Source organism: Oryctolagus cuniculus, chromosome 1, assembly GCF_051225735.1.
Source record: "Oryctolagus cuniculus isolate XC-2025 breed Fujian yellow rabbit chromosome 1, ASM5122573v1, whole genome shotgun sequence".
Taxonomy (NCBI): Eukaryota; Metazoa; Chordata; class Mammalia; order Lagomorpha; family Leporidae; genus Oryctolagus; species Oryctolagus cuniculus.
The window spans coordinates 142,637,070-142,662,393 of NC_142867.1; the positions used below are offsets into that span (position 1 = coordinate 142,637,070).

General features: G+C 46.5%; 1 protein-coding gene across 21 annotated transcripts in view; it reads right to left on the reverse strand.

Annotated features, from left to right (window-relative positions):
- The window catches only part of AOPEP (aminopeptidase O (putative)), a 406,706-nt gene that overhangs the window by 138,777 nt on the left and 242,605 nt on the right, over positions 1-25,324 (reverse strand). For all 21 annotated transcript variants that reach the window (XR_011379142.2, XR_011379141.2, XR_016236048.1 and 18 more), the window contains 3 exons: positions 18,719-18,821; positions 17,952-18,059; positions 2,380-2,423 (listed from right to left, as the gene is read on the reverse strand). Coding sequence is in view for 14 of the 21 variants with exons in the window: in XM_089335804.1 (XP_089191930.1) it covers positions 2,380-2,423; positions 17,952-18,059; positions 18,719-18,821 (255 nt within the window). In the remaining 7 variants the exon portion in view is untranslated. The remainder of the gene's footprint in view (positions 1-2,379; positions 2,424-17,951; positions 18,060-18,718; positions 18,822-25,324) is intronic.

A 25,324-nucleotide genomic window follows, 5' to 3' on the forward strand; every position in this document is an offset into this window, starting at 1 on the left:
GAAGTGAACCAGTGATGGAAGATCTCTCTCTGTCTCTCTTTCCCTCTCTGTAACTCTGCCTATCAAATAATTAAAAAAAAAAAAAAGATTCTGTTTTGTATCTTGTGTGCCTACACTCCATATCTGGAGTGCCTGGGTTCAAGCCCTGGTTCTGCTCCCAATTCCAGCTTCCTGCTTATGTGCACTGTGAGGAGGCAATAAGTGGTGGCTCTCAGGGTTGGGTCCCTGGCACCAACATGGGAAACGCAGATGGAGTTCCCAGCTCGGCCTCTGGGCTCTGCCCTTGCTGTTACAGGCATTTGAGGAGTGAACCAGCAGATGGTAGATTGTTCTCTCTCTCTCTTTCTCTCTCTCTCTCTTTCTCTCTCTCTCTCTGCCTTTCAAATAAATAAATTAAAACAGATTATGTGTCAGGGTATTCACTTTTAGAATTCAAGCTAAGACAAGAAATCAGAAGGACAGGGTTGGATAGGTGTAAGACCTATGTTCAACCCATGACATAGGTCTTACACCTCCTCCATGACCCAGTCAGTGCAGAACTGGACACCTGCAAGGATCAGCATCTCCTTCCTCACCAGGGCAGTGAGTCCATACTGAGCAATGCGCTGAGAAGAGCATGGGCTAGAGTCAGACAGATCTAGCTCCCCTCTGCACTGTCTCTACTGCTGAAGTATCTCGGGAAAGCTACCCAACCTCTGGGAGCCTGTTTCCTCCTCTGTAACACAGGGGGCAGGGGCATAGATGCTAGGGCCGGACGGCTTGGACTCGAACTTCAGCCTGGGCTGGCTACTTATCCTCTTGGCTCCTCAGTGCTTCTCTTGGTAAAATAGGAATTAAAACATAATGTACCAAATAGTGTTGTTTGGAGGATGAAATGAGTGGTTGAATATAGTAAACTCCCAGTAAGCACTTGCTTTTAGTAATGACTATGATGGTGATGGTGATGGTGATGGTGATGGTGATGGTGATGGTGATGGTGACGGTGATGGTGACGGTGACGGAGACGGAGAGGGAGAGGGAGAGGGTTGTAGTTAGGGCTGATTATTGCACACAGACCCGTCTACAGCACCTGATGCACAGATGACTATAATAATCGTTTAAGTCACTAATTGAGCACCTCCTTTTTAAAAAGATATGCTAGCTCTGTTAGTCCTCCCTAAAATTATGCAACCTGGGCCAGAAACTGAAATTTGCAGAGATAAAGTGACTTGCTCGGGATCTCATAGTTGGGAAGTACAGAGCTGCGTTTAGAACCCGCGGAAGAGCCTGACTTCAAGTCCCAGGTCTGACGACTACACCTCATTTTCATACCACACACCTGCCATCAAACAGCATTTCATCAGAGAGCCGTGTTAACTGGAGCCCTCCCCTAACATTTAGGACTTGCCTCTCCTCCATTCTTTTCCACAGCGGCTGAGACCACAGACAGTCTTTGGCTTAACTCCTACACCATGGTCAGGGTTCCTGACTCTGGGAATCCCAATATCAACACAGGGTCACCCTAAAATTTGGTTGATTTTCCTGTGACTCCCACTGGCTGAGTGAGGTCCTTGCCTCTATTAAGAGAGGAAGATTGAACCTTCTATCTTGTAACAGGCAAATGATGGTGAAGTCATTTGTAACACTAAAAATAAAATTGAAATGGAGGTGGGGGGAGTGGGGCAGCAGGTTAAACCACCACCTGTGAAGCCGGTATTCCATAATGGAGCACAAGTTTGAGTGCTGGCTATTCCACTTCCAATCCATCTTGCTACTAAAGTGCATGGCCCGAGTACTTGGGCCCCTACCATTCATGTGAGAGACCAAGATGCAGCTCCTGGTTCCTGGCTTTGGCTTGGCCTAGCCCTGGCTGTTGTGGCCATTTGGGAGTAAGGCGGGAGATGAATGATCTCTACCCCTCCCCACCAAACTCTGCCCCCACATTGCTCTGTTTTTCTTTGTGTCTTTTTTTTTTTTTTTAATATTTATTTACTTGAAAGTCAGAGTTACACAGAGAGAGAGAGAAGAAAGAGAGACACAGAGAGAGAGAGTGAGAGAGAGAGATCTTTCATCCACTGGTTCACTCCCCAAATGGCCACAACGGCTGAAGCTGGGCTAGGCTGAAGTCAGGAGCCAGGAGCTTCATCTGGGTCTACCATGTGGGTGGCAGAGGTTCAAACACTTGGGCCATCTTCCATTGCTTCCCTAGGCTATTAGTAGGAGGCTAGAATTGAATTGGAGCAGCCGGGACACAAACTGGTGCCAATATGGGATGTCTGTGTTGTAGGTGGTGGCTTTACTCACAATGCCAGCCCCTTGCTCTGCCTTTCAAGTAAATAAATCTTAAAAAAAAAAAAAAAAAGGTAAACCTAGGCCTTTAATTCCTAAGTTGGTCCTTACCTTTTTTCTTCTGGGATGCTCTCCAACAACATTTGGAGGAAATCCTGGAATAAGACAAGAAAGGAAACATTGAAGATATGCATCAGCGAACCACTCGGTCCAGAACCATGCTGTAGACTGAGCGTTCCCATTTGCCGACAGCACACCTGTGAGGAAAGCTAGCCTGGTAATGGCTTATTTGCCTGCATATTCAATTTATTGGTTGTCTAGGATCTCAGTACAATCATTTAAAGAGATTTGTAAAGACCACAAGTAAATTAGAATGTAATGTCATTCTGACCCAGTCCAACAGGTTATTTCATTTTGCATCGAGCTATTCTCACAGAGCATTATCCCTCTCTACTTAGCCATCTCCTCTCTGTTGGAAGCCTTACCTAGCCATCCTCTGTTACACACTGAGCGATCTGAATTCCTAGAGGCTGGGAGCTACCTTGCAACTCTCTTGAAAGGGAAAGTCAAAAACCAGGAGGGCAAATACACCCTTCTAGGAACAGGGTGGTCCATAACTCTGAACGTGGCTCCCAAGCCTCCTTCCACCCGCAGCCTCTTTGCATGCCACTGAACAAATCCTGTGCTGCTGGATGATGGAGAGGTTCATGATGGGTTCTTTAAACATGAAGACAGGGCTTACACACACACACACACACACACACGCAGAGTTTCCTTTCCTGTGGAAAATTCACAACACAATAAAAAAAATAGACAAAATAGGATCATCAACCTTCATTTACCCATCAGCCTACATTCAATCCTGCTCCACTCTCTTCTCTGCTTCCTTTATTATTTAGAAGTAAATCCCAAATATCACACAACCATCAACAAATGTTTCAGCAAGTATCTCTAAAAGACAAGGATTCTTTTAAAACATGACCGCATTACCATAAGACTTAGAATGTTCAAATGGGAACATTTGTTTATATCCAATTCATATCTTTAATATTGTGACCTATGATTCCCTAGCCCATTTAACTCTGGAATCTTGATTTGTTAATTTAGGTTTGACAAAGAAAATATAGGACCCACTTAAATTGCGGGCATAACTGCACTAAATATTTGTTGCTCATCTGAAATTCATTTTTGACTGTATTTTTCTGCTCTGTATTTCTATCTGCTAAGTGGGAGAATCCTAATGCCAACTTTCATCATCTGATTTGATAAGATACATTTTGGATAAATATGGAACAGGAAACAACTAAGAACAACATTTAGCCTTCTTGGAACTTGATGATACTAAACAGCAAATAAGATCTGCGCTTGAAGTTTTTCTCTTAATGAACAGAAAGTAGTTGTTCAAAACAGATTCCTCTAAGTGTAAGCCAGGAATATGAAAATGGGAATTCCATAAGACAGCCACTCCCAAGAGGGCAGAGTCTGCACGTAGAGTTGTCAGCAGCTCCAAAGAGATCCACGCGCCTCTGAGTGTGACGTGGAAACAGAGGCACAGGCCTTCCCATTACAAAACAGGCAGAGATATGGAGGAACAGAAATCCGAGAGCAGTTTGTCTGACAAGGTGCCCTTTTTCTATCCTCACACGGAAGCGTAGCCACCGCTGCATTAGCAAAGCCAGCAGTCCCACTTCTCTGTTTATGAGTAGTTACGGCCAGCTTCGTGCAGAGGCAAAGTTTCCCTACTGGGAGCACTAATGAGAGACTGATTTCCTGCAACCTCTGTTCTCCTTCCAAGACTTGATGTTGTCCATTGCTGTTTCCACTACAGTAAACAATACAAAGAATAACAAACCCAATATTTTAAAAATGGGGCCTGCAGAGAAAATGGAGAGAAAACTGCCCCAAACTGAATAAAGTTTCACAGCGGAAGCCCTTCCTTGCACCTGCAGTGGATATAGGAGGGAAAATACAAGGACTAGTATTTAGGATGAAAAGATTTATTTTTGTTTGAGGTTCTTAAAGCCATTATTTTAAAAATTATTTTGTAAAATTTTGGATTGGAAAGCAAATTATCACAATCTAACAGATTAATGGGTTACTTTGAAAAATTCAACATATTGGCCGATGCCGCGGCTCAATAGGCTAATCCTCCGCCTTGCGGCGCCAGCACACCGGGTTCTAGTCCCGGTCGGGGCACCGAATTCTGTCCCGGTTGCCCCTCTTCCAGTCCAGCTCTCTGCTGTGGCCCAGGAGTGCAGTGGAGGATGGCCCAAGTGCTTGGGCCCTGCACCTGCATGGGAGACCAGGAGAAGCACCTGGCTCCTGGCTTCAGATCAGCCCAATGCGCCGGCCGCAGCGGCCATTGGAGGGTGAACCAACGGCAAAGGAAGACCTTTCTCTCTGTCTCTCTCTCTCACTGTCCACTTTGCCTGTCAAAAAAAAAATTCAACATATTAATAGATTACTTTTTTTAAAAAAAAAAGATTTATTTTATTTATTTGAAAGAGTTACAGAGAAAGTTAGAGCCAGAGAGAGAAAGAGGTCTTCTATCCACTGGCTCACTCCCCAAATGACCGCAACAGCCAGAGCTGAGCCGATCTGAAGCCAGGAGACAGGAGATTCTTCCTGGTGCAGGCGCCCAAGGACTTGGGCCATCTTCCACTGCTTTCCCAGGTCACAGCAGAGAGCTGGATCAGAAGTGGAGCAGCTGGGACTCGAACTGGCGCCCATGTGGGATACCAGTATTGTAGGCCAAGGGCTTTAACCTGCTGCGCCACAGCACCAGCCCCTAGATTATTTTTTTTCTTTTTTTAAAGACTTATTTATTTGAAAGGCAGAGTTAGAGAGAGAGAGAGAGAGAGAGAGAGAGAGAGAGAAATCTTCTACCTGCTGGTTCACTCCTCAAATGGCCATAATGGCCTGGGCTGGGCCAGGCTGAAGCCAGAACCCTAGAGCTGCATCCAGGTCTCCTACATGGGTGACAGGGGCCCAAGGACTGGGACCATCTTCCACTGCTTTCCCAGGCGCATTAGCAGGGAGCTGGATTGGAGGTAGAACAGCTGAGACTTGAACCGGTGCCATAATGGGATGTCTGCCTTGTAGGCAGTGGCTTGACCCAATATACCACAACACTAGCCCCAACAGATTATTTTTCTCATTGACTTATTGTTTGGATTTTTGATTCTTGAAGATCCAAGTATTGTAATCATAACTTCTCACGAATTTCGGCTCATGATCTCCCTATAGCCCGTACCACCTCATCCTGTTTTGCCTTCTAGTTTATGCTCAATTATGTGGAGCAATCACTACAGTTACTCAACAGCAAGGGGGAAAATTTAATTGCATAGGAAGCAGGAAATGCAGAGTTAATCTTAATTCTGCCCTCTTGCATTTTCCAGTTACAACTGGATCCTTTCTGCAGGAGTGCAGAGCACACGGGTCCTGAATTCTGTGTGGACCGGTGACGGGAGCTTTTTCCCACTCTTCACGACACAATGAAGTAAAAAGACAAACGTCTCTGCCGCCTGTTCCTTCCCTCACCACCTCCCTTCAGTTCTTTCATCTGACTTCACTCTTCCCTTCAGTGGGCCGTCAGCTTTGTGAAAGCAACTCGGAAATCTTAATTGGACAGGGATCACGGACAAAGTCAGCTAGCAACACAGGGTAGGGGGCCCAGTTTTTCACCTCGGGAGCAGCCTGAAAACAAATAAAATGAGAGGCCCTCCAAAAATGTTTTGAGAGAGAGGTGGGCTGCAATTTTATCTGACTCTTTCACAGTGGTTACAGGTCCTTATCCCACTCAGAAAACCCATTCCATGGGAATTTTTTTTTTTTTTTCAGTTTCTACTCTCCTAACAATCATAAGCTAATAAGGTTGGTTCCCAGACAGCTTGTTTTGATTAACACCCAATAACATTAAATTAAACATTACAATTAAAAAAAACCTAACACTGATTTTGGCACATGACTAGCTTGGCAATTATTTTTTAGTCCTGGTAAAAGTATTCAATAAAAAAGAGGGAGCCTGAATATTCTGCTGGATAAACTGACACTAACTTGACAAGTACACAGGACTGGCACTTCCTGTCAGATGATTTATGAATAGTTACCTCGGTCATGGGGAGGAGGAGGCTGGAGAAGCAAAACAAATAGTCAGAATATTGAAGCCAGGATGGGATTGGCAGGGGGAGAATCAGGAAGAGATGGAACTGTTAGGAATAGGTCACTGCTAAAGTCAAGAATGGAACAAGAGAGAGAGGAGGAAGAGGGTTTGAGAGTATGGGTGGGAGGGTGGGCACGGTGGGAAGAATCACCATGTTCCTAAAATTGTAATTATGAAGTGTATGAAGTCTGTAACTGTAAAGCTGTATACCTCTGCATATATTCCTAAGGACTTACTTCTGAGGGTACAGTTTAAAAATTTGCCATGGGACCCCAAAGCCTTTAAGCTAGGTTATAAAAATACCATCCTAAAGGGATCATATGGATAGGATTAAGGGTCTGGTAATAACAATAGATATAATTAAAAAGGAGTGAATACTCCAACATGGGAAGCAGTCCACACAGCAGACTCATAGAATGATAATCACTTTAACTATCACTCTGGCTTCAGAATCAGTCCTTAAGGCAGTCTAGTCTGGCTGAAAAGCCCACGAGAGCATTTCAGGCATGAAAAGCCAAGACACTGTTGCAAAAAATGTCCTGTATGAAGGATCTCTGTGAGTGAGACCCCAGTGGAAAGAAGTGGTCATCAAAGAAGGATGTAGTTTTCTCTGAAGGGAGAAGAGAACTTCCACTTTTCTTACGGCCTTGTCTAAATACTGATGAAGTTTGTGGATTCAAAAGGCTTCCATAACCTAGGCAGCTCATGTCAAGAACCCTGGTTCATCACTGATGTCACACATTAGAGTTTTAATTAAATTAACAACAGGAGTCACTGTGCACTAACTTACCATGCAGGACCTCTGTCCTCAAAGAGTTGTATTATTACTATGTCTAAGTGCTCACAAAACCTCTATCATTCTTGAGTGCTTCTTTAAAGCTAATTAAGTTTCTAAAAAAAAAAAGAAGATAAGTGAAATTAATTTCAAGATGTAATGACTTTGAATAGCCCTTGTCTCAACTGTTGAAGAACAGTTTTTTGTTTGTTTTTGTTGTTGTTGTTTTCTTCCATGCAAATTGTTGAACTCGTTACTTAGTATAGAGTTGGTTATCTGTGTATAAAGTTAATTGAAAATGGATCTTAGTGGAGACTGGGACTGGGAATGGGAGAGGGAGGGAGAAGGAGGGACAGGAGAGTGGGTAGGAGGGCACATATGGTGGGAAGAATCACTATATTCCTAAAGTTGCTTATGAAATGCATGAAGTTTGTATTCCTTAAATAAAAGGTTTCTTTTGGGGGAAAATAAATAAAAAATGTTTGAAAAAAGAAAGGAGTTTGAGTAGGGGCATAAAGATGGTGCTGATGAACTGCTGGACAGGTGCAGTGTCCCAAAGGGGAAGATCTAAGAAGCAAATTGAAAAAGAAGGAAGTCAAGGGACTGCACAGGAAACAAACTGGGTCACACTCCTCTCTGCCCCCACTGATAACTAGAAATGCAAGTAAAACCATTGATAAAAACCAGCAAATACATCCAAACAAGAAAAAAGTATACAGCCTCCTGGCATCAACTACAGAAGCAGGTACCCGGGGGAGACACGTAAGATTACAACACAGCCTCCTGCTCTCCCTCCGCACCTCCCCCAGCTTTGCTTAACAGAATGGCACTGGTGAATCACCCACACCCCGAAAAGAAACAGGGACATCTTTTTCTGCTTTTCTGCCTATGGAGGGACTGGAAATGCCTGCTGGAGAGAGATGAGGAAAACATGGGAAATAAACACCCAAGGATGTCTCTCTCTGGTGGACTGTCAGGGATCCAGGGCTCCAATCTGAACTAGGGGAACAATATTAACTGAGAGCATTCCTGCAATGGAAAAAGCTACACGCATGCTGGTTCATGAGAATGCTGGTGGATTTTCAAGAGTAGCAGAGCTGGGGGCAGGTGTTTGGTGCAGTGGTGAAGTCGCTGCTTGGGACATGTGTATCCCATATCAAAGTGCCTGGTTCAAGTCCCGGCTATTCCACTTCTGATCTAGCTTCCTGCTAGTGTGCACCCTGGGAGGCAGCAGGTGATGGCTCAAGGACTTCAGCCTTTGCCATACATGTGGGAGACCTGGATGGATTTCCAGGCTCCAAGCTTTAGCCTGGTCCAGCCCTGGCTGTTGTAGGCATTTGGGGAATGAACCAGCAGGTAGAGGATGGCCCTCTGTCTCTCTGCCTCTGATATAAGATGAGAATAAAAAATAAATAAAGAGTAATAAAGAGGGCCGGCGCCGTGGCTCAATAGGCTAATCCTCTGCCTTGCAGCGCCAGCACACGGGGTTCTAATCCCGGTTGGGGCGCCGGATTCTGTCTGGTTACCCCTCTTCCAGGCCAGCTCTCTGCTGTGGCCAGGGAGTGCAGTGTACCCCATGGAAGACCAGGATAAGCACCTGGCTCCTGCCTTTGGATCAGTGTGGTACGCCGGCTGCGGCGGCCATTGGAGGGTGAACCAACGGCAAAAGGAAGACCTTTCTGTCTGTCTCTCTCTCTCACTGTCCACTCTGCCTGTCAAAAAAAAAAGAGTAATAAAGTGAAATTCTCCCAACAAAGACTACATATAACGCCAGTGAAGCCATCCCCTCTTCCTTCTCCATGGGTAATAATTAAGTTTCCAACTATATTTAGGAAGGGAAGAAAAATAAGCAGAAGATGAGTTGAGAAAGGATCAACAATAATATTCTAATACATATCAGAATAAATAAAAGATTAGGATCGTGCTACCATGCTGAGAACAAGCAAAAACAAAAACAAGGCAACTATGCAAACTAATGCAACAATCCAGATGAAGAGATAGGCAGAAAGAAAGGAAATAAGAAGACAGAAAATTCAATTCTGAAGAAAACATAATCCAAGGAACAGGAAAAAAAAATCCTCCATGAATGTTTTATACTATAAAATAAGTTAACAAAATACATAAGAAGAACATAAATTAAATAAAATGAAAGTTCAAAGATGGGATGATAAAACAAGATGAGATAAAAAGACTGATTTCTATAAGAAGGAAATAAATTAAGGACCAAAATAAGCCCATTATGAGAACATTCATGCAATAGAAACAGCAAAGGAAAGAACACACACTAGAGAAATAACATTAGTAAAAAGAGTATGATACACAAAGGGGATAACTGGCAACCTTGAAATTTAGAACCCTGCGGGGTGGGGTGGGGATGTGTTCAAAGATACACAAAGATAATGTTACTGAAGCTAAGACTGAAAACGTACTGTTTTTCAGGAGTGGTGGTGAGGGGGAAGGATACAGAACCACTGACACAAAGCCACTTTCTGGGGAAATTACTAAACCTCAGAGATGAAGAATTCTAGGGTCCCGCACTGTGGTGTAGTGGGTAAAGCTGTTGCCCGTGATGCCAGCCTCGCATATGAGCACAAATTCATGTACCTGCTTCACTTCCAACCAAGCTCTCTGCTGTGGCCTGGGAAAGCAGTGGAAGATGACCCAGGTCCTTGGGTCCTGCACCCGCGTGGGAGACCCAGAAGAAGCCCCTGGCTCCTGGCTTCGGATCGGCTCAGCTCTGGCTGCGGTGGCCATCTGGGAAGTGAACAAGCAGACGGGAGACCTCTCTCTCTTCTCTGCCTCTGTCTTTCTGTAACTCTGCCTTTCAAAATGCATAAATAAGTCTTTAAATAAATTTTTTTAAAATTCTCCATCATTTAGGTCGTATAAAGGGGAGAAGTTAGCTGATTCCAAAAGTTTCCACACCAGTATTTAACTCCAGAAGGCCGTCAGGCAATGTGTATAAAGTTCTGAGGGAATGAAAATGCGGCCTGAGACTACTGTCTGTACAGACAGCAGGCAAGCACTGTCAAGTAGGAAAAACTCAAAACTCTCAAGTCAGCAACTTGAACATCAACTGGTAATGAAATTCAGCCAATAAAGAGTTGAACAAAAATAAAATATTAATAACTACATATAGAAGCATGGACAAATGACTGTGGTTAATAATGAAATCTCCTAAAACAGAGCTGAGACTATGCAGCTGTGAAAACTGCGGTTACAGTACATACTGTAAATGAAATAAACCTTAACTATGTAGAGATAATGATTATGAAAAACACAGAACCACTGCTGTTTTCCTCATCTTTTACAGTAGTAAACAAGCTGGTGTTTTTGAAAAAATATGAAAAATAAAGGTTAAGAGGAAAAATGACAATTTCAACATTTTAAAACAATTTTTTAGTAATGTTTCTTTTTTTTTAAGATTTATTTATTACTTGAAAGGCTGAAACAACACAGTCTGAGCCAAGTCTGGGCCAAGCTGAAGCCAGGAGACAGGAACTCCATCTGGGTCTCTCCCATGGGTGGCAGAGATCCAAGCACTTGGGTCACCTTCAGCTGCCTTCCAGGCACATTTGCAGGAAGCTGGATTGGAAGTAGAGCAACCATGACTCGATGTCACTCTGATATGAGAGGCAGCTGTCACAAGCTAGCGGCAGTTTAACCAGATGGGCTAGAACACGGGCACCTAGTAATGTTTCCTAACCATAGAAGAATATTTTAGGAAATTATCTCTTTCTTACAGTTATCTGAAGTTCAGGAAGTTCTTTATCTTCATTTTAGTTTAAGCTTTTTTCCTCTTTCATTTAAGAAAAGTTAAAGCAGTAGCAAAAGGTAAATAGTTCACCAAAAAGTCCATATAATTCTATTTTATAAAATTATTTCTAATGATATTATATGTATATACAATAGACCATAACATAGCCACACATAGATGTATGCATATACATCATATACAGTAAGTAGAAAGGGATAAATGGTGAGATTCTGAGAATGGCATTCATATAATATTAATTACAAATATTTCTAGGTGGTGGGATTTTGAGTGATATTTTACATTCTTCTTTGTACTTTTCTGTATTGCTTGAATTTCTTTAAACACTTATTTATTTATTTATTTGAAAGACGGTATGACAGAGAGGAGAGACACAGAAAGAGAGATCTTGCATCTGCTGGTTCACTCCTCAAATGGTTATAAAGGCTAGGGCTGGGCCAGCAGAAGCCAGGAGTCAGGAACTCCATCCAGGTCTCCTACATGAGTGGCAGGGACTCAACTACTTGGGACGTTATCCATTGCCTTCCAGGGTGCACATTAGCAGGAATCTGGATAGGAAGTGGAGTAATCAGTACTCAAATCAGGCACTCTAACAGGGGAGGTGGGTGTCCCAAGTTGTGGCTTAACCCACTATGGCATAACACCCTGTTGAAAAGCAATAATGTTCAAATTTAATACAAAGCTGTAGTTATCAAGACAGTGTGTTACTGGTGTTAAGTATAAAAACAGTGATCAATAGAACAGAATTGAAAGTCCAGAAATAAATACTCGGGGCCGGTGCTGTGGCACAGCGGATTAAATCCCTGGCCTGAAGCACCGGCATCCCATATGGCGCCGGTTCTAGTCCTGGCTGCTCCTCTTCCCATCCAGCTCTCTGCTATGGCCTGGGAAAGCAGTAGAAGATGGCCCAAGTCCTTGGGCCCCTGTACCCGTGTGGGAGACCCAGAGGAAGCTCCTGGCTCCTGGCTTCAGATCGGTGCAGCTCTGTCCGTTGCGGCCATCTGGGGAGTCAACCAGCAGATGGAAGACCTCTCTCTGTCTACCTCTCTCTGTAACTCTGTCTTTCAAATAAATAAATAAATAAATCTTGTAAAAAAAAAAAAAAAGAAAGAAATGCTAATTCAGGTCAATTGGCTTTTTTGCCAAGGGTATCAAGACGATTCCATGGAGGGAAATATTATTTTTAACAAATGGTTATGGGGCAACTGGACATTTCCACACAAAAGAATGAAATTGGGCCATCATGTTCCTAGCATATACAAAAATCAACTCCAAATATGTCAGAAACCTAAATGTAAGAACTAAAACGATGAGAGGGGCGGCACTGTGGCATAGCAGGAAAAGCTGGCGCGGCAGGCAGCCCAACACATACGGGTGCTGGTTTGGGTCCCGACTACTCCACTTCTGATCCAGCTCCCTGCTAATGCTCCTGGGAAAGCAGCAGAGGAGGGCTCAAGTCCTTGGGCCCCTGCCTCCACGTGGGAGACCTGGAAGAAGCTCCTGGCTCCTGGCTTTGGATCGGCTCAGCTCCAGCAGTTGCAGCACTTGGGGAGTAAACCAGAAGATACCTCTCTCTGTCTCTCTCTCTGCCTCCATCTCCATCTCCATCTCATCTCCACCTCTACCTTTCAAATAAAATGAATCAAGAGAGAAAGAGAGAGAGAAAGAAAGGCAGACAGACAGACAGACTATGGAACTTTTAGAAGAGAATATGGGGGGGGCCGGCTCTGTGGCGCAGCGGGTTAACACCCTGGCCTGAAGCACTGGCATCCCATATGGGCGCCGGTTCTAGTCCCAGCTGCTCCTCTTCTGATCCAGCTCTCAGCTATGGCCTTGGAGGACAGTAGAAGATGGGCCAAGTCCTTGGGCCCCTGCACCCACGTAGAAGACCTGGAAGAAGCTCCTGGCTCCTGGCTTTGGATTGGTGCAGCTCCAGCTGCTGCGGCCATCTGGAGAGTGAACCATTGGGCAGAAGACCTCTTTCTCTCTCTGCTTCTCCTCTCTCTGTGTAACTCTGACTTTCAAATAAATAAATAAGTCTTAAAAAAAAAAAAAAGAAAGAAGAGAACATGGGAGTAAATCATGGTTTCTCAGATCTGACACACCTAAAGCATAAGCAAAAGGAAAGCAAACAGATAACTGGACTTGGTCAAAACTAAAGATGCTCATGCTGTAAAGGACACCATCAGTAAAGTGAAAGACAGTGCACATAAAATGAGAGAAAATATTTGCAAATCGTGTATCTGATAAGAGACGTATATCCCGAATTTATGAAGTACTTTTGTAACACAAAAAAATAAAAGCATAAATAAGAAACAAGAAAAGGATCTTAACAGATTTTTCCAAAGAAGCTACATGAATAGGCAACAACACAAAAAAATGCTCAACTACATTAGCTGTCGCTCCCCCTCTTCGTGGAGGAACGACACAGGACCCTGCGCTGTTCTTTTGTCTGCTCGGCCCTCCCCAGGTTTGCTGCTGGTTCTTCCCGGGTTGGCTACCGTCCCTTCCACCTCCGTGGAAGGGCGGTTCCCCCTGCCACTTTCCCCACTTCCACGGGGGAGCGGCACACCACCAGCCGGCTCTCTCGGGGGCCGCTCAGGTGTTCCTTCAGATAGATGTTCCCCGTGCATGTTGTCTCTCTCCTCCTTTATAGTCCTCTTCCACCAATCCCAACTCTGCTACCCACACGCCGAGCACGCTGCTCTCCTGCAATCAGGAGCAGGATCAGCTCCTGCAGCTCAGTCAATCAAATTGGCGAGAGGCAGCTGTGTAGAAGCTGTTTCCTCCTCTCCCAGCGCCATATTGTGGGAGAGCAGATGCATAGAATAAGTCTTAATTCCAGTAACAGTCCAGTCCGAGTTGCTCCCCACAATTAGCCATCTTTTGTAGGTATCATTTCACACCCCCTGTTTTCAATGGCAGGTATGCAGAGAAACTGAAGCGCTTGTGCATTGCTGATGGGAAGATAAAATTATATAGCCACTGTGGAAAACAGCACAGCAGTTCATCAAAAGTCTGAACACGGAACTACCAAAGCATCCAGGGATTCTACTTCTGGGTATAGACTTGAAAGAATTGAAAGCAGGGGGGCTGCTGCTGTGGCGTGGCAGGTAAGGCCACTGCCTGCAGTGTCAGCATCCCATATGGGCGCCAGTTCGAGTCCCGGCTGCTCCACTTCCGATCCCGCTCTCTGCTGTGGGCTGGGAAAGCAGTGGAAGATGGCCCAAGTCTTGGGCCCCTGCACCCACGTGGGAGACCCAGAAGAAGCTCCTGGCTCCTGGCTTCGGATTGGTGCAATTCTGGCCTTTGTGGCCAATTGGGCAGTGAACCAGCAGATGGAAGACCTCTCTCTCTCTCTCTCTCTCTCTCTGCCTCTCCTTCTCTCTTTGCGTAGCTCTTTCAAATAAATACATACATCTTTTTTTTAAAAAAAGAATTGAAAGCAGGGACTTGAACAGGCATTTGTCCACTAATGTTCACAGGAACATTATTCACAACAGAAAAAAAGTAAAAACAAGCCGTATGTTCACGGACATGCTCAACCCAAACGTCACTGCACATATGTGGGATTCACATGCTACAAAAATGTTCAGCCTTGAAACAAAGGAAATGATGACGCTTGCTCCAACATGGATGGCCTTACAGGACATTATGCTAGGTGAAGCAAGCTAGACCCAGAGGACAAAGATCACAGGGTTCCGCTTATTGGAGGAGCCTGTGGTAGCCAAATTCACAGAGACACAAGGTACAATGCTGGTTACCAGAGGCCGCGAGAGAGAAGAAGGGAGGTTCCCTGTTAATGGGATCACAGTTTTCATTTGGCAAAAAAATAAAAGGTCTGGAGATGGATGGTGGTGATGGTTGCATAAGCATGTGATGTATTTAATGACACTGAACACTTAAAAATGACTAAAATGGGGGCCGATGTTGCAGTGTGGGTTAAGCCACTGTCTGTGACATCGGCATCCCAAATGGGCACAGGTTCGAGCCCTGGCTGCTCCGCTTTCGATCTAGCTCCCTGCTGATGCACTTGGGAAACAGCAGAAGATGGCCCAAGTGTTTGGGCCTCTGCACCCTTCCAGGAGACCTGGATGAAGCTCTTGGCTCCTGGCTGTTGCAGCCATTTGGGGAGCGAACTAGCAGTTGGAAGACAGATCTATCTATCTACCTCTCTCTCTCTCTCCTTCTCTACAATTCTGCCTTTCAAATAAATAAATAAATCCTTTAAAAAAACTAAAATGGTAAATTACATATTTTTTATCACAATTAACAAAATCAAAATCAAAGGTAAGAAATGAAGCACTGACATAATCCTGAAAATTTCACATTACTTGAAAGAGATCCAGACACCAAGTGCCACATAGTGTATGATTCATTTAAATGAAATGTCCAAACAGGAAAACACACAGAGATGGAAAGTAGATTAGTGGTTGCCTGGGGATGGAGGTGGGGGCGGGGAAGAGGGAAGAGACTGCTAATCGTTTCTTTCAGCGTTGAGGAAACGTTCTAAAATTAGATAATGGGGATGGCTGCATGACCTTGGGAATACACTGAAAACCACCGACTTGCACACTTCTAAAAAGTGAATCTTACAGTATGCAAATCTTATCTCAGGAAAGTTGTTGGGGAGAAACAGCAGAGTTATTGTCAGCAGGGAGAATCCAGCAACCTGGTTGAGGGAGTGCTGAGAGCTCCCCGGGACGGGGACCTCAGAGACCCAGCAGTCACGGTCAGTGCTCGTGGGCGCGACGTGGTTCTGAGCAGCAGGAATTCAGACTCGCCAGTCGACCAGGCACGCGAGACTTCTGAACCCATTTTCTTTCTTTCTTTCTTTCTCTCTCTTTTTTTTTTTTTTTTGACAGGCAGAGTGGACAGTGAGAGAGAGAGAGACAGAGATTGAAAGGTCTTCCTTTGCCGTTGGTTCACCCTCCAATGGCCGCCACGGCCGGCGCACCGTGCTGATCCGATGGCAGGAGCCAGGTGCTTCTCCTGGTCTCCCATGGGGTGCAGGGCCCAAGTACCTGGGCCATCCTCCACTGCACTCCCTGGCCATAGCAGAGAGCTGTCCTGGAAGAGGGGCAACCGGGACAGAATCCGGCACCCCGACCGGGACTAGAACCTGGTGTGCCGGTGCCGCAAGGCGGAGGATTAGCCTAGTGAGCCGCGGCGCCGGCCCTGAACCCATTTTCAAATGGCCTTTCCAAACGCAGTTAGGGAGACCCCTCTCATCCCCCCCACCCCACCCCAAAGAAGGAAAAAGAGCAGCCACTGGGTCTGGTCACCCTCAGGCTATCCCCCCCTCAGTGTTCAGATCCCGTGTGGATGTGTTTTACTGCTGGGCACACAGCTGTCTATGAACACATCTGTCAAACATAAAAAATACCCTTCGGCCTAACCTCTCCTCAAGACGCATCGTCCCTCTCAGCTCTCCGAGGCTCTGCTATCAGGGCCTCGTAACCCCCATCCCTTCCTTGCTCTGAGCTGCTCGCCCCTGACTCTTAGGAGTGGACAGGGCGCTTTCGCTGACAGTTTTATTGCCAGGCTGTCTGAATATTTCAGTGTGTCTTGTTATTCATTTGTTTATCACACGTTCACAGTAGAACCACCGTATGTCAGCCACGTCCTGAGTACTGGCAAAATAAAAGCTATGTCTGTGGAGCTTATATGGAGGGTCTCAAAAGAAAAACATAGATAAATGCAGGTGTCGTGGCACAGCAGGTTAAAGCCTGCAGCCCATATCTAAGTCTGCTTCAAGTCTTAGTTACTGCATGCTTCCAATCCAGCTCCCTGCCCACGTGGCGGGAAGGCAGAGGATGATGGCCAAGTTCCTGGGTCCTCGCCACTCATGTGAAAGACCCTAACGGAGTTTCTGGCTCCTGGCTTCAGCCTGGCCAGGCCCTGGCTGTTGTAGGCATTTGGAGAATGAACCAGTAGAGGAAAGGTTGGTCTCTCTCTCTCTCTCTCTCTCTCTCCCATTAAAATAAATCTTTTTTTTTAAAAAAAAAAAAAAAAAGGTCATGGAGAGAAAAAAGCAGGAGGAGAATATCTCAGTGGTTGGGGCCGGCACTGTGGCACAGTGGGTTAAAGTCCCAGCCTGCAGGGTCGGCATCTCATATGGGTGCCAGTTCGAGTCCCAGCTGTTCCACTTCCAATCCAGCTCCCTGCTATGGCCTGGGAAAGCAGAAGATGGCTCAAATCTTCAGAAACCTACACTCACGTGGGAGACCTAGAAAAAGCTCCTGGCTCCTGACTTCGGATCAGCTCAGCTCTGGCCATTGCAGCCCTTTGGGGAGTGAACCAGCAGATAAAAGACCTCTCTCTCCCTGTCTCTATTTCTCTCTGTAACTCTGTCTTTCAAATAAATAAAATAAATCTTTTTTAAAAAAATTCATGGAAAAATGCATATTATGAAAACTACACATGGATTTCAAGATCCTTCGCATGGAAATGAATTCACCTTTTAATTACATATTCATGAATTTTTAAGGCCTAATGAGGAGAGAGGAGGGAGGCCCATAAGTGAAAATATGACTATGGAGAATGATAGTGCCTGTGCAAGTGAGACAAGGGCAAAGAGGAGTCTGGCTGTGTATCTGCTGAGCCGGGATGGTGCCACGGTGGCGGCATTCAAACTGAGACAGAAGAGGGAGAGGGAGAAACCTTGCAAAGATAGTTCCAGGTGGAGGGGACTCCAAGACCGTTTTGGTTTTAATCCTAAGGTAACTTAAGGGAGAGCTATCCACACCACTGTATATAAGACAGCTTTAGGTTAGAGCTGTCCCCAAATTACAGGGGGTCATCCTCCTGGAATGACACTTCACTGTGTCCATTCTGTGAACTTCCCGTGTTCCCGTCAGCATTTGATCGTAAGCTTTTATCCTGCTTTTTAAATACTTGCACGACCTACGTCCCGCATGCCATATCCCCTCCAAATGTATACCATGGATTCCTGAGGACCCGCACATTACCTGGGAAAGAATCAACTGCCCATGAAACGTGTACACAAATTTTCTTAAAAATGAAAAATAGGTCTCGTCTCCAAGTCTTTTGGCAAGGAACCGAAGGAGGAAATAGCCCTGGAAGAAAAGAAGAGAGAGAAAAGATGCTTGTCTTGGGTTCATCAGGAAAATGCTCACCCAGTCAAATTCAGCTACACACTGGTGCACCAGGCCCACTGGGACATGCCGTCTCACCTATCCCAGTTGCCCTTTAGATCCTGTCCAAGACTGGGTCTGGAAGCGAGGGAAGCACTCTGTACCCAGCTTCCATGTCCTTGTTAATGTTACCATCGTCTCGGCTTTGACTTGGCTCACGTGAAGCCTGCATGCCCGTCGTGGACTAGCAGGAAACACAGGCCCGGCCCCTCTCCTTCGGCTACCATGAGTCTTTTATAACTTCAAAGGCCTCCTTGTTACTCCTGGCTTTTGGTTAGAACCTGACAGTGATTTGAGGGCTCTGCCCTTCAAAGCTGACCTGAGAAGGGAGCCAGGGAGAAGGAAGCTACGGGGCAGGGCATACTTCAGCTTCTGTTGATTTACCCTGCCTAACATGGCCTCATTTTGGGGGGGGGGGAATAAAGTGCTTTAGTTATCGGACAATCACGTATCTTCCCAGTCAGGTGCCATTACACGATGATGGTATTTTGTTTGGCCTCTGCCATGTCACTCATCTTCCTGGTTTTAACCGTATCACTCCGCACCATGGCGACAATCTTCCGGCACTTGGGTGCACGTACCTTTAAATAATGGACCTGCATGAAGATCTTCTCTGGGTTGAGTCCATGCTTGATGACAGATGCTCCAGATTCACTCACGTGGCCAGTTTTCTCTTTACTAGGTCTAAAACGATGCAGTAATATTTTAAGTATAGCACATTCTTTACTAATGAGACCATACTATCCATGTATTTCTTATTTTCAGAGTTGCTCGACAGCATTTAATTCTTTCCCATAGTACCAGGTATAACTGAAAACCATCCACATTATAAATTCTTATAGTGAACAAGGAGGGTTGGCAGGCTGAGGTAGGCTACTGGCAATATTTTATGTTATCTTATCCAACATTACAGCCTGCCAGGTCTTCAAGGAATCTAAGTCCAATATGAATTATTTAAGAACCCACACCCTTTCTGGGGGGTGGGAATGCAAGACCGGGAAATGCAGTGGAAAATGTAGCTCAACTTGGAGGAGTAAAGAATTGATGTAAAATCTCAGAGCCATCCACTTCTCTGGATTGGTAATTAATCATCAGGGATCCTTTAGAAACACTCTAAACCCGTTTCAGAATTATCAACGACATTCATAGAAGCGGGCGTTTTTAGAACAGGTGGGGACACAGCAGTTACACACTTCAAGCTTCTCATTTCACAAATGAGCGAAACCCAGAAGCTTGGGGCTTGCAGCTTGTTGGGTTTGTGGCAATGCGAGGACTGAAACCGGTGCCTCTTTACTCTCCACTGGGTCTTTCCCACTGTGCTCTCTAGTGTTAAATATTTTTAAAAATCCCTTTAATAAAATACAACATAAACTTTGAGGCATCTGGAAAAGAATCACTCAGGGTGTTACAGTGAAGCTTCAACAACTAAAATAAAAATACATGGCAAGATGCTTACACCTTTTACCTGTTCTAAGACTGGTTTAAGACAAACAACTGGGGGCTGGTGCTGTGGCACAGCAGGTTAGGCCTCCGCCTGCAACACCTGCATCCTGTGTCAGAGTGCCAGTTGAGTCCTGGCTGCTCCACTTCCGACCCAGCTCCCTGCTCCAGAGAAGGCAGGGAGAAGACCCAAGTGCTTGGACCCCTGCTACCCACGTGGACAACCTGGATATAGTTTCAGACTCTTGGCATTGGCCCAGCCCAGTCCCGACCATTGCGGCTGTTTGGGAAATGAACCAGCAGATGGAAGATCTCTTTCTCTGTTTCTCCCTCTCAAAGCCAGGAGCCAGGAGCTTCTTCCGGGTCTCTCACTTGAGTGGTGGGGGCCAAAGGACTTAGGCCATCTTCTTCTGCTCTCCCAGGAGCATTAGCAGGGAGCTGGATCAGAAGTGGAGCAGCTGGGACCTGAACTGGCATCTATATGGGATGCCGGCACTGCAGGAGGCAGCTTAACCTACTACACCACAGCACCAGCCTCTAAATAAATCTTTTAAAAACACACACTAAAAAGACAAACAACTGAGAAGCATGTGTTGAGGCAAGAGGAGATGGGCATGATGGGATCGTGAGCGCACGAGAAAGGCAGCAGATAGTTAAAAGGTGGTTGGTGTAGTACAAGGTACACAGTCTTAGGAATCTGAGAAAGCTAGCTCTGACTACCAGCCTGACTTCTTTCTTCCTGTTACTTACAGACAGTGTACTTCAACTCTCCAACCCTTAATTTATTCACTTGTAAAAGGGGAATAACCTTACCTATCTTCCCAGGTCCTAGGGAAAATAATAATATCCAGAATAATATATTGCAAGGAGAGCTGGGGATACAGAAATTCATAACTTAATAAAACACTGTAACTCTTTTGGCACAAAGAATCCCGGATTGGGTCTTTGCCAAATATCGTAGTACGTTTCGCCTGCAGACACAAGGCACGGGAGCAGCAGACACCCGGAGATAAGATGCCTGAGACCTGCCCCTGGGGCTAACTGCACAGCTTTCATCCCGAAAGCCACCCCAGCTTTAAAGGGGAAAGCCCATCGCCCAGAGTCTGGGGGGAGGCAAGGCTTCTCAAGAGTCAGTCTGAATCCCAACCACGTTGCCCAGCCCCGAGAAGAAGCAGGGCTACGCTGAGATCTTTATGTCCTTGAGCTCTGAACTGAGGCCGCTGGAAAGGGAGGAACACGCAAGAACGTGAATCTGCTCAGAGGCTGGCTTGCAGGCTCCGCCCCCAATGATGCTTCGGTGGCTGCCTTTCCCTCTGCCTAAAAATGTCCTTCCCAAAGCGTCCCTCTCCTTACTCTCTTCTCCCACCAGCTCCAAATGAAGAAGTGCTCACGAAAATTCTTTCATGCTGACAGCATCCAAGGCAAACATACAAGTCCCTAAGAGATGCCTTTTAAAGTCGACTTGGTGCTGCGGAGAACGGTGTGCAGGCACACTTTGTGAGAAATCGACCAGGGTGGCTTTTATGAGGAAAAGATGCTCGATGAGTGGGCGTGTGACACTCCAGCCCCGTGCCACACCAGGTCTTGTAACGCCACCTATCCCGGGTCTGTGCAGAGACAGAAAGCATGGGAGACAGGTGAACCACTACCACATTGCAGCAACAGACAGGAATCTCACAGCTGAGTGACAGAAGGCAGAACCACGTAGAATGCATACAAATGGACGATTCCATTTTGATGAAGTCCAAGGACAGGCAAAGCTGATCTATGGTGATGGAGATCAGAACTATGGCGGGCCGGCGCCGCGGCCCACTAGGCTAATCCTCCGCCTTGCAGCGCCAGCACACCGGGTTCTAGTCCCGGTTGGGGCGCTGGATTCTGTCCCAGTTGCCCCTCTTCCAGGCCAGCTCTCTGCTGTGGCCAGGGAGTGCAGTGGAGGATGGCCCAAGTGCTTGGGCCCTGCACCCCATGGGAGACCAGGAGAAGTACCTGGCTCCTGCCATCGATCAGCACGGTGCGCAGGTTGCAGCGTGCCGGCCGCAGTGGCCATTGGAGGGTGAACCAACGGCAAAAGGAAGACCTTTCTCTCTGTCTCTCTCTCTCTGTCCATTCTGTCAAAAAAAAAAAAAAAAAGAACTATGGCTACATTTGGAGGGAATATGGACAGATGGGGGGAGAAGCAGAAGGTTATGCAGGTGCTGAGAATGTTTATATATTGATGGGAGCAAGGTTTCACGAAGATAAAAAGCAAAAATTCTTTGAAGAATCTAGTAAAGATCTGTGCACCTTAAACGTGTATATGTTATATTTCAGTTAAAAAGTTAAGGAAAAAAAAATAGAGGCAGTTGTTTAGCCTAGTGGTTAAGACACTGGTTAAAATACTGGTGTCCCATCTCAGAGTACTCAGCTTCAATACAGGGCTCTGGGTCCTGACTCCACCTTCCTGCTAATGCAGACCCTGGGAGGCAGCGGGTAATGACTCTAGAATTGGGTTCCTGTTGCCTACATGGGATACTTGGATTGAATTTCTAGACCATAGCTTCAGCCCAACTCTCGTGTTTGTGGGCATCTGGGGAACAAGTCAGTAGACTGGCTCTCTCTCTTTCTCTCATGCTCTCTCTCTCTCTGCCTCTCAAGCAAATACATTTTTAAAAGTAATTTAAATCTATTTTTAAAAACAAAATAATAGGGGTTGGCACTGTGGCCTAATGGGTAAAGCCGCTGCCTGTGGTGTTGGCATTCTACATGGGCACCAGTTTGAGTCCTGGTTGGCTGCTCCAATCCAGCTCCCTGCTAATGTGCCTGAGAAAGTAGTGGAACATGGCCCAGGTGTTAGGGCCCCTGCATCCAAGAGAAACTCCCGGCTTTGGATCGGCCCAACTCCGGCTGTTGTAGCTATTTGGGAGGGAGGGGTGAACAAGTGGATGGAAGATCTCTCTTTGTTTCTCTAACTCTGCCTTTCAAATGAATAATTTTAAAAAAAGAAAGAAAGAAAGAGATGCCCATAAAAAAGTAAACAGTGAGAACAAAAGGAAGACACTCTAGACAGGGGTATTGCTGCTGGTGCACTGTGAACACTGGGGTTGACTGGGCACTCTGCACCCAGAGACCAATGACAACAATGTGAGAGGCAGAAAAGACTTCCAAATCCAATTAACTCAGTCTACTTCCACGCTCACTTCTCCTTGCCACTTGCACAATTATGTCTGAAAAGCTAAATGCTCATTTTCCAAGTGTCCCTTGTAGACACCTGCAAAACAGCCCAGCCCAGGCTGGGGCAGGGGGTGGTTGGGGGCAGGAGGTGGGGTTGTGGAAAAGTTGTGTGGTTTGTCTGTGTGTTTAATGTTTGTTACTGTGCTTCTCTGTAAACACAGTGGATGGAGCTACAGCAGCCATCTTGTAGCCAGGAGGCAGCAAACCAAACTACTATGGAGGGTGGAAGGGAATCCAAGAAGGTAAGTCATCTTTGATGCTATCATTTGGCTCCTGCCTTCCAACTTCTTACTGTGTGAGAAACATAACCCCCATTTGTTAAGTGAGTGTTGCTTCACTAGTCCATTAATAGTAGCCCGATTCATCCCTAACGGATGGAGACTTGGCCTAGCACCAACAGTTAACATTTCCTGGTTATTCTTCGTGCCAGGTTCCCTGTCAAGCTCTTCCTGGTGCATCCTCCACCCTCACGAGAACCCGATGAGCCAAGTGCTTGCTGTGAATCTGTTCTCTTAACAGCAGAAGAAAGTGCGAGGAAAGACCACAGGGCAGGTCAGAGGCAAGGCCAGGCTGCAGCCCAGGTCCCCACAATACTAAAGGCCGCCCAGGCATCAGGCTCCCACAGTGGCCGTGCCGAACACCAAGTGGAAGACCCGAGACAAACGGCGTCCTCCCCTGGAGGTGAAGTCATCTTCCTCATCTCACGCGTCTGCGATGAGGCTCAGATCCCGCACACGTGTTTCTTAAAAGCACAAGTGCTCATGGGCTCTTAGACCTTGTGCTCTGGTATTTATTTTCATGGCTGGAACACATGGAATGCGAGGGATCGAGTTACCAAGGTCGTCTGGGCTGCAGCGCCCTTGGTCTGTGCCTGCTGTACCTGGCACCAAATGCAGCGACTGAGACTGTCGTGACCTCTGCCTTCCCCTCTGCTTTCCTCTCCTAGGGCCCTGGGAGCAGGCGGGTGGCAGGGCTGTTTACCACACAGGGATCTGCTTTGGAATCAAGCCTCCTGCAGAGAGAACCCATCTTGCAGCGCCGTCGCCAAGACTGGGCTCTGGGAAGACGCCTCCGCCGGCCACCGGCTAGGTCTGCCCCAGTCCAGGCAGGCTGCCCGCCAGCTTTCCCCATCTCACGCTCCCTGGCAGTCAAAGTGAGAGCCACGAGATATCTTCAGCTGTGAACCTGCTACTGCTGTGCCCGAGACTGGGCCTACGCATCCCGGAAATGACACAGAGGGAACTGATCAGCATTTCAACGTCCCTGTCTGTGAGTCTGTGAGTCGTGTTCCCCTCGCCTGGGAGCAGGGCCTCCCTCCCTCGGTGATGAAGTTACACACTACTCGTGTTGGAGCTGGGCTCATGGATGCACCAGTGAGACTCACGGGGGGCGGGGGGAGGCAGCATGGCATGCTGGGTAAGAGCCGGGGCCTGAAGCTTGACTCCTGCAGGTGACCTAGGGAAGCCCAGTCCCCCTCATCCGCAAACAAGGACAAAGAACAGTTACTTTGGTACCTCGTTAGCTGGAGTTCCTGCTGGCACTCAGTATGCACGATACAAATATTGCAATTATAATGATAATAGATTATGACTGGGGTTCAGGGAGCGTCAGCTGAACTAGCCAAAGACATGGGACTGCAGCCCTGCAGTTGAGACGGTGTCACTGGAGGAAGCAGGAACTCCCTCTCCTCTGGAAACTGCCTGTGAGTCTAAAGTTACTCCAAAATAAGGAGTTTTTAAAACACACACACACACACACAACTGTAAACAAATGTAGCCTTATACCCTCCCCTATGAGACCCACTGATTTTTTTTTAAAGATTTATTTATTTATTCGAGAGGTAAAGTTACAGAGAGTGTAAAAGAGAGATATCTGCTGGTTCATTCCCCCAAATAGCTGCAATGGCCAAAGCTGTGCCGATCTGAAGCCAGGAGCCAGGAGCTCCTTCCGGGTCTCCCAAGTGGGTGCAGGGGCCCAAGGACTTGGGCCATCTTCCACTGCTTTCCCAGGACACAGCAGAGAGCAGGATGGGAAGAGGAGCAGCAGGGACTTGAACCAGAGCCCATATGGGTTGCCGGTGCCACAGGTGTAGGATTAACCTACTGCACCACAGCGCCAGCCCTGGCACAATATTGAAAGTACAGGTGGGGGCTGGAGCTGTGGCGTAGCAGGTAAAGCCACCGCCTGCAGTGCCAGCAGTTTGAGTTCCGGCTGCTCCACTTCTGATCTAGATTGTCACCTATACATGGCCTGGGAAAGCAGAAGATGGCCCAAGTCCTTGGGCCCCTGAACCCGCACGGGAGACCGAGAAGAAGCTCCTGGTTTCGGATCAGCACAGCTCTGGCTACTTTGGCAATTTAGGGAGTGAACCAGCAGATGGAAGACTTCTCTCTCTTCCAAATAAAGATAAATAAATCTTAAAAAAAAGAGAGAGAGAGAGAGAGAGAGATAGGGACCGGCGCCGTGGCTCACTTGGTTAATCCTCCGCCTGTGGTACTGGCATCCCATATGGGCACCGGATTCTGTCCCAGTTG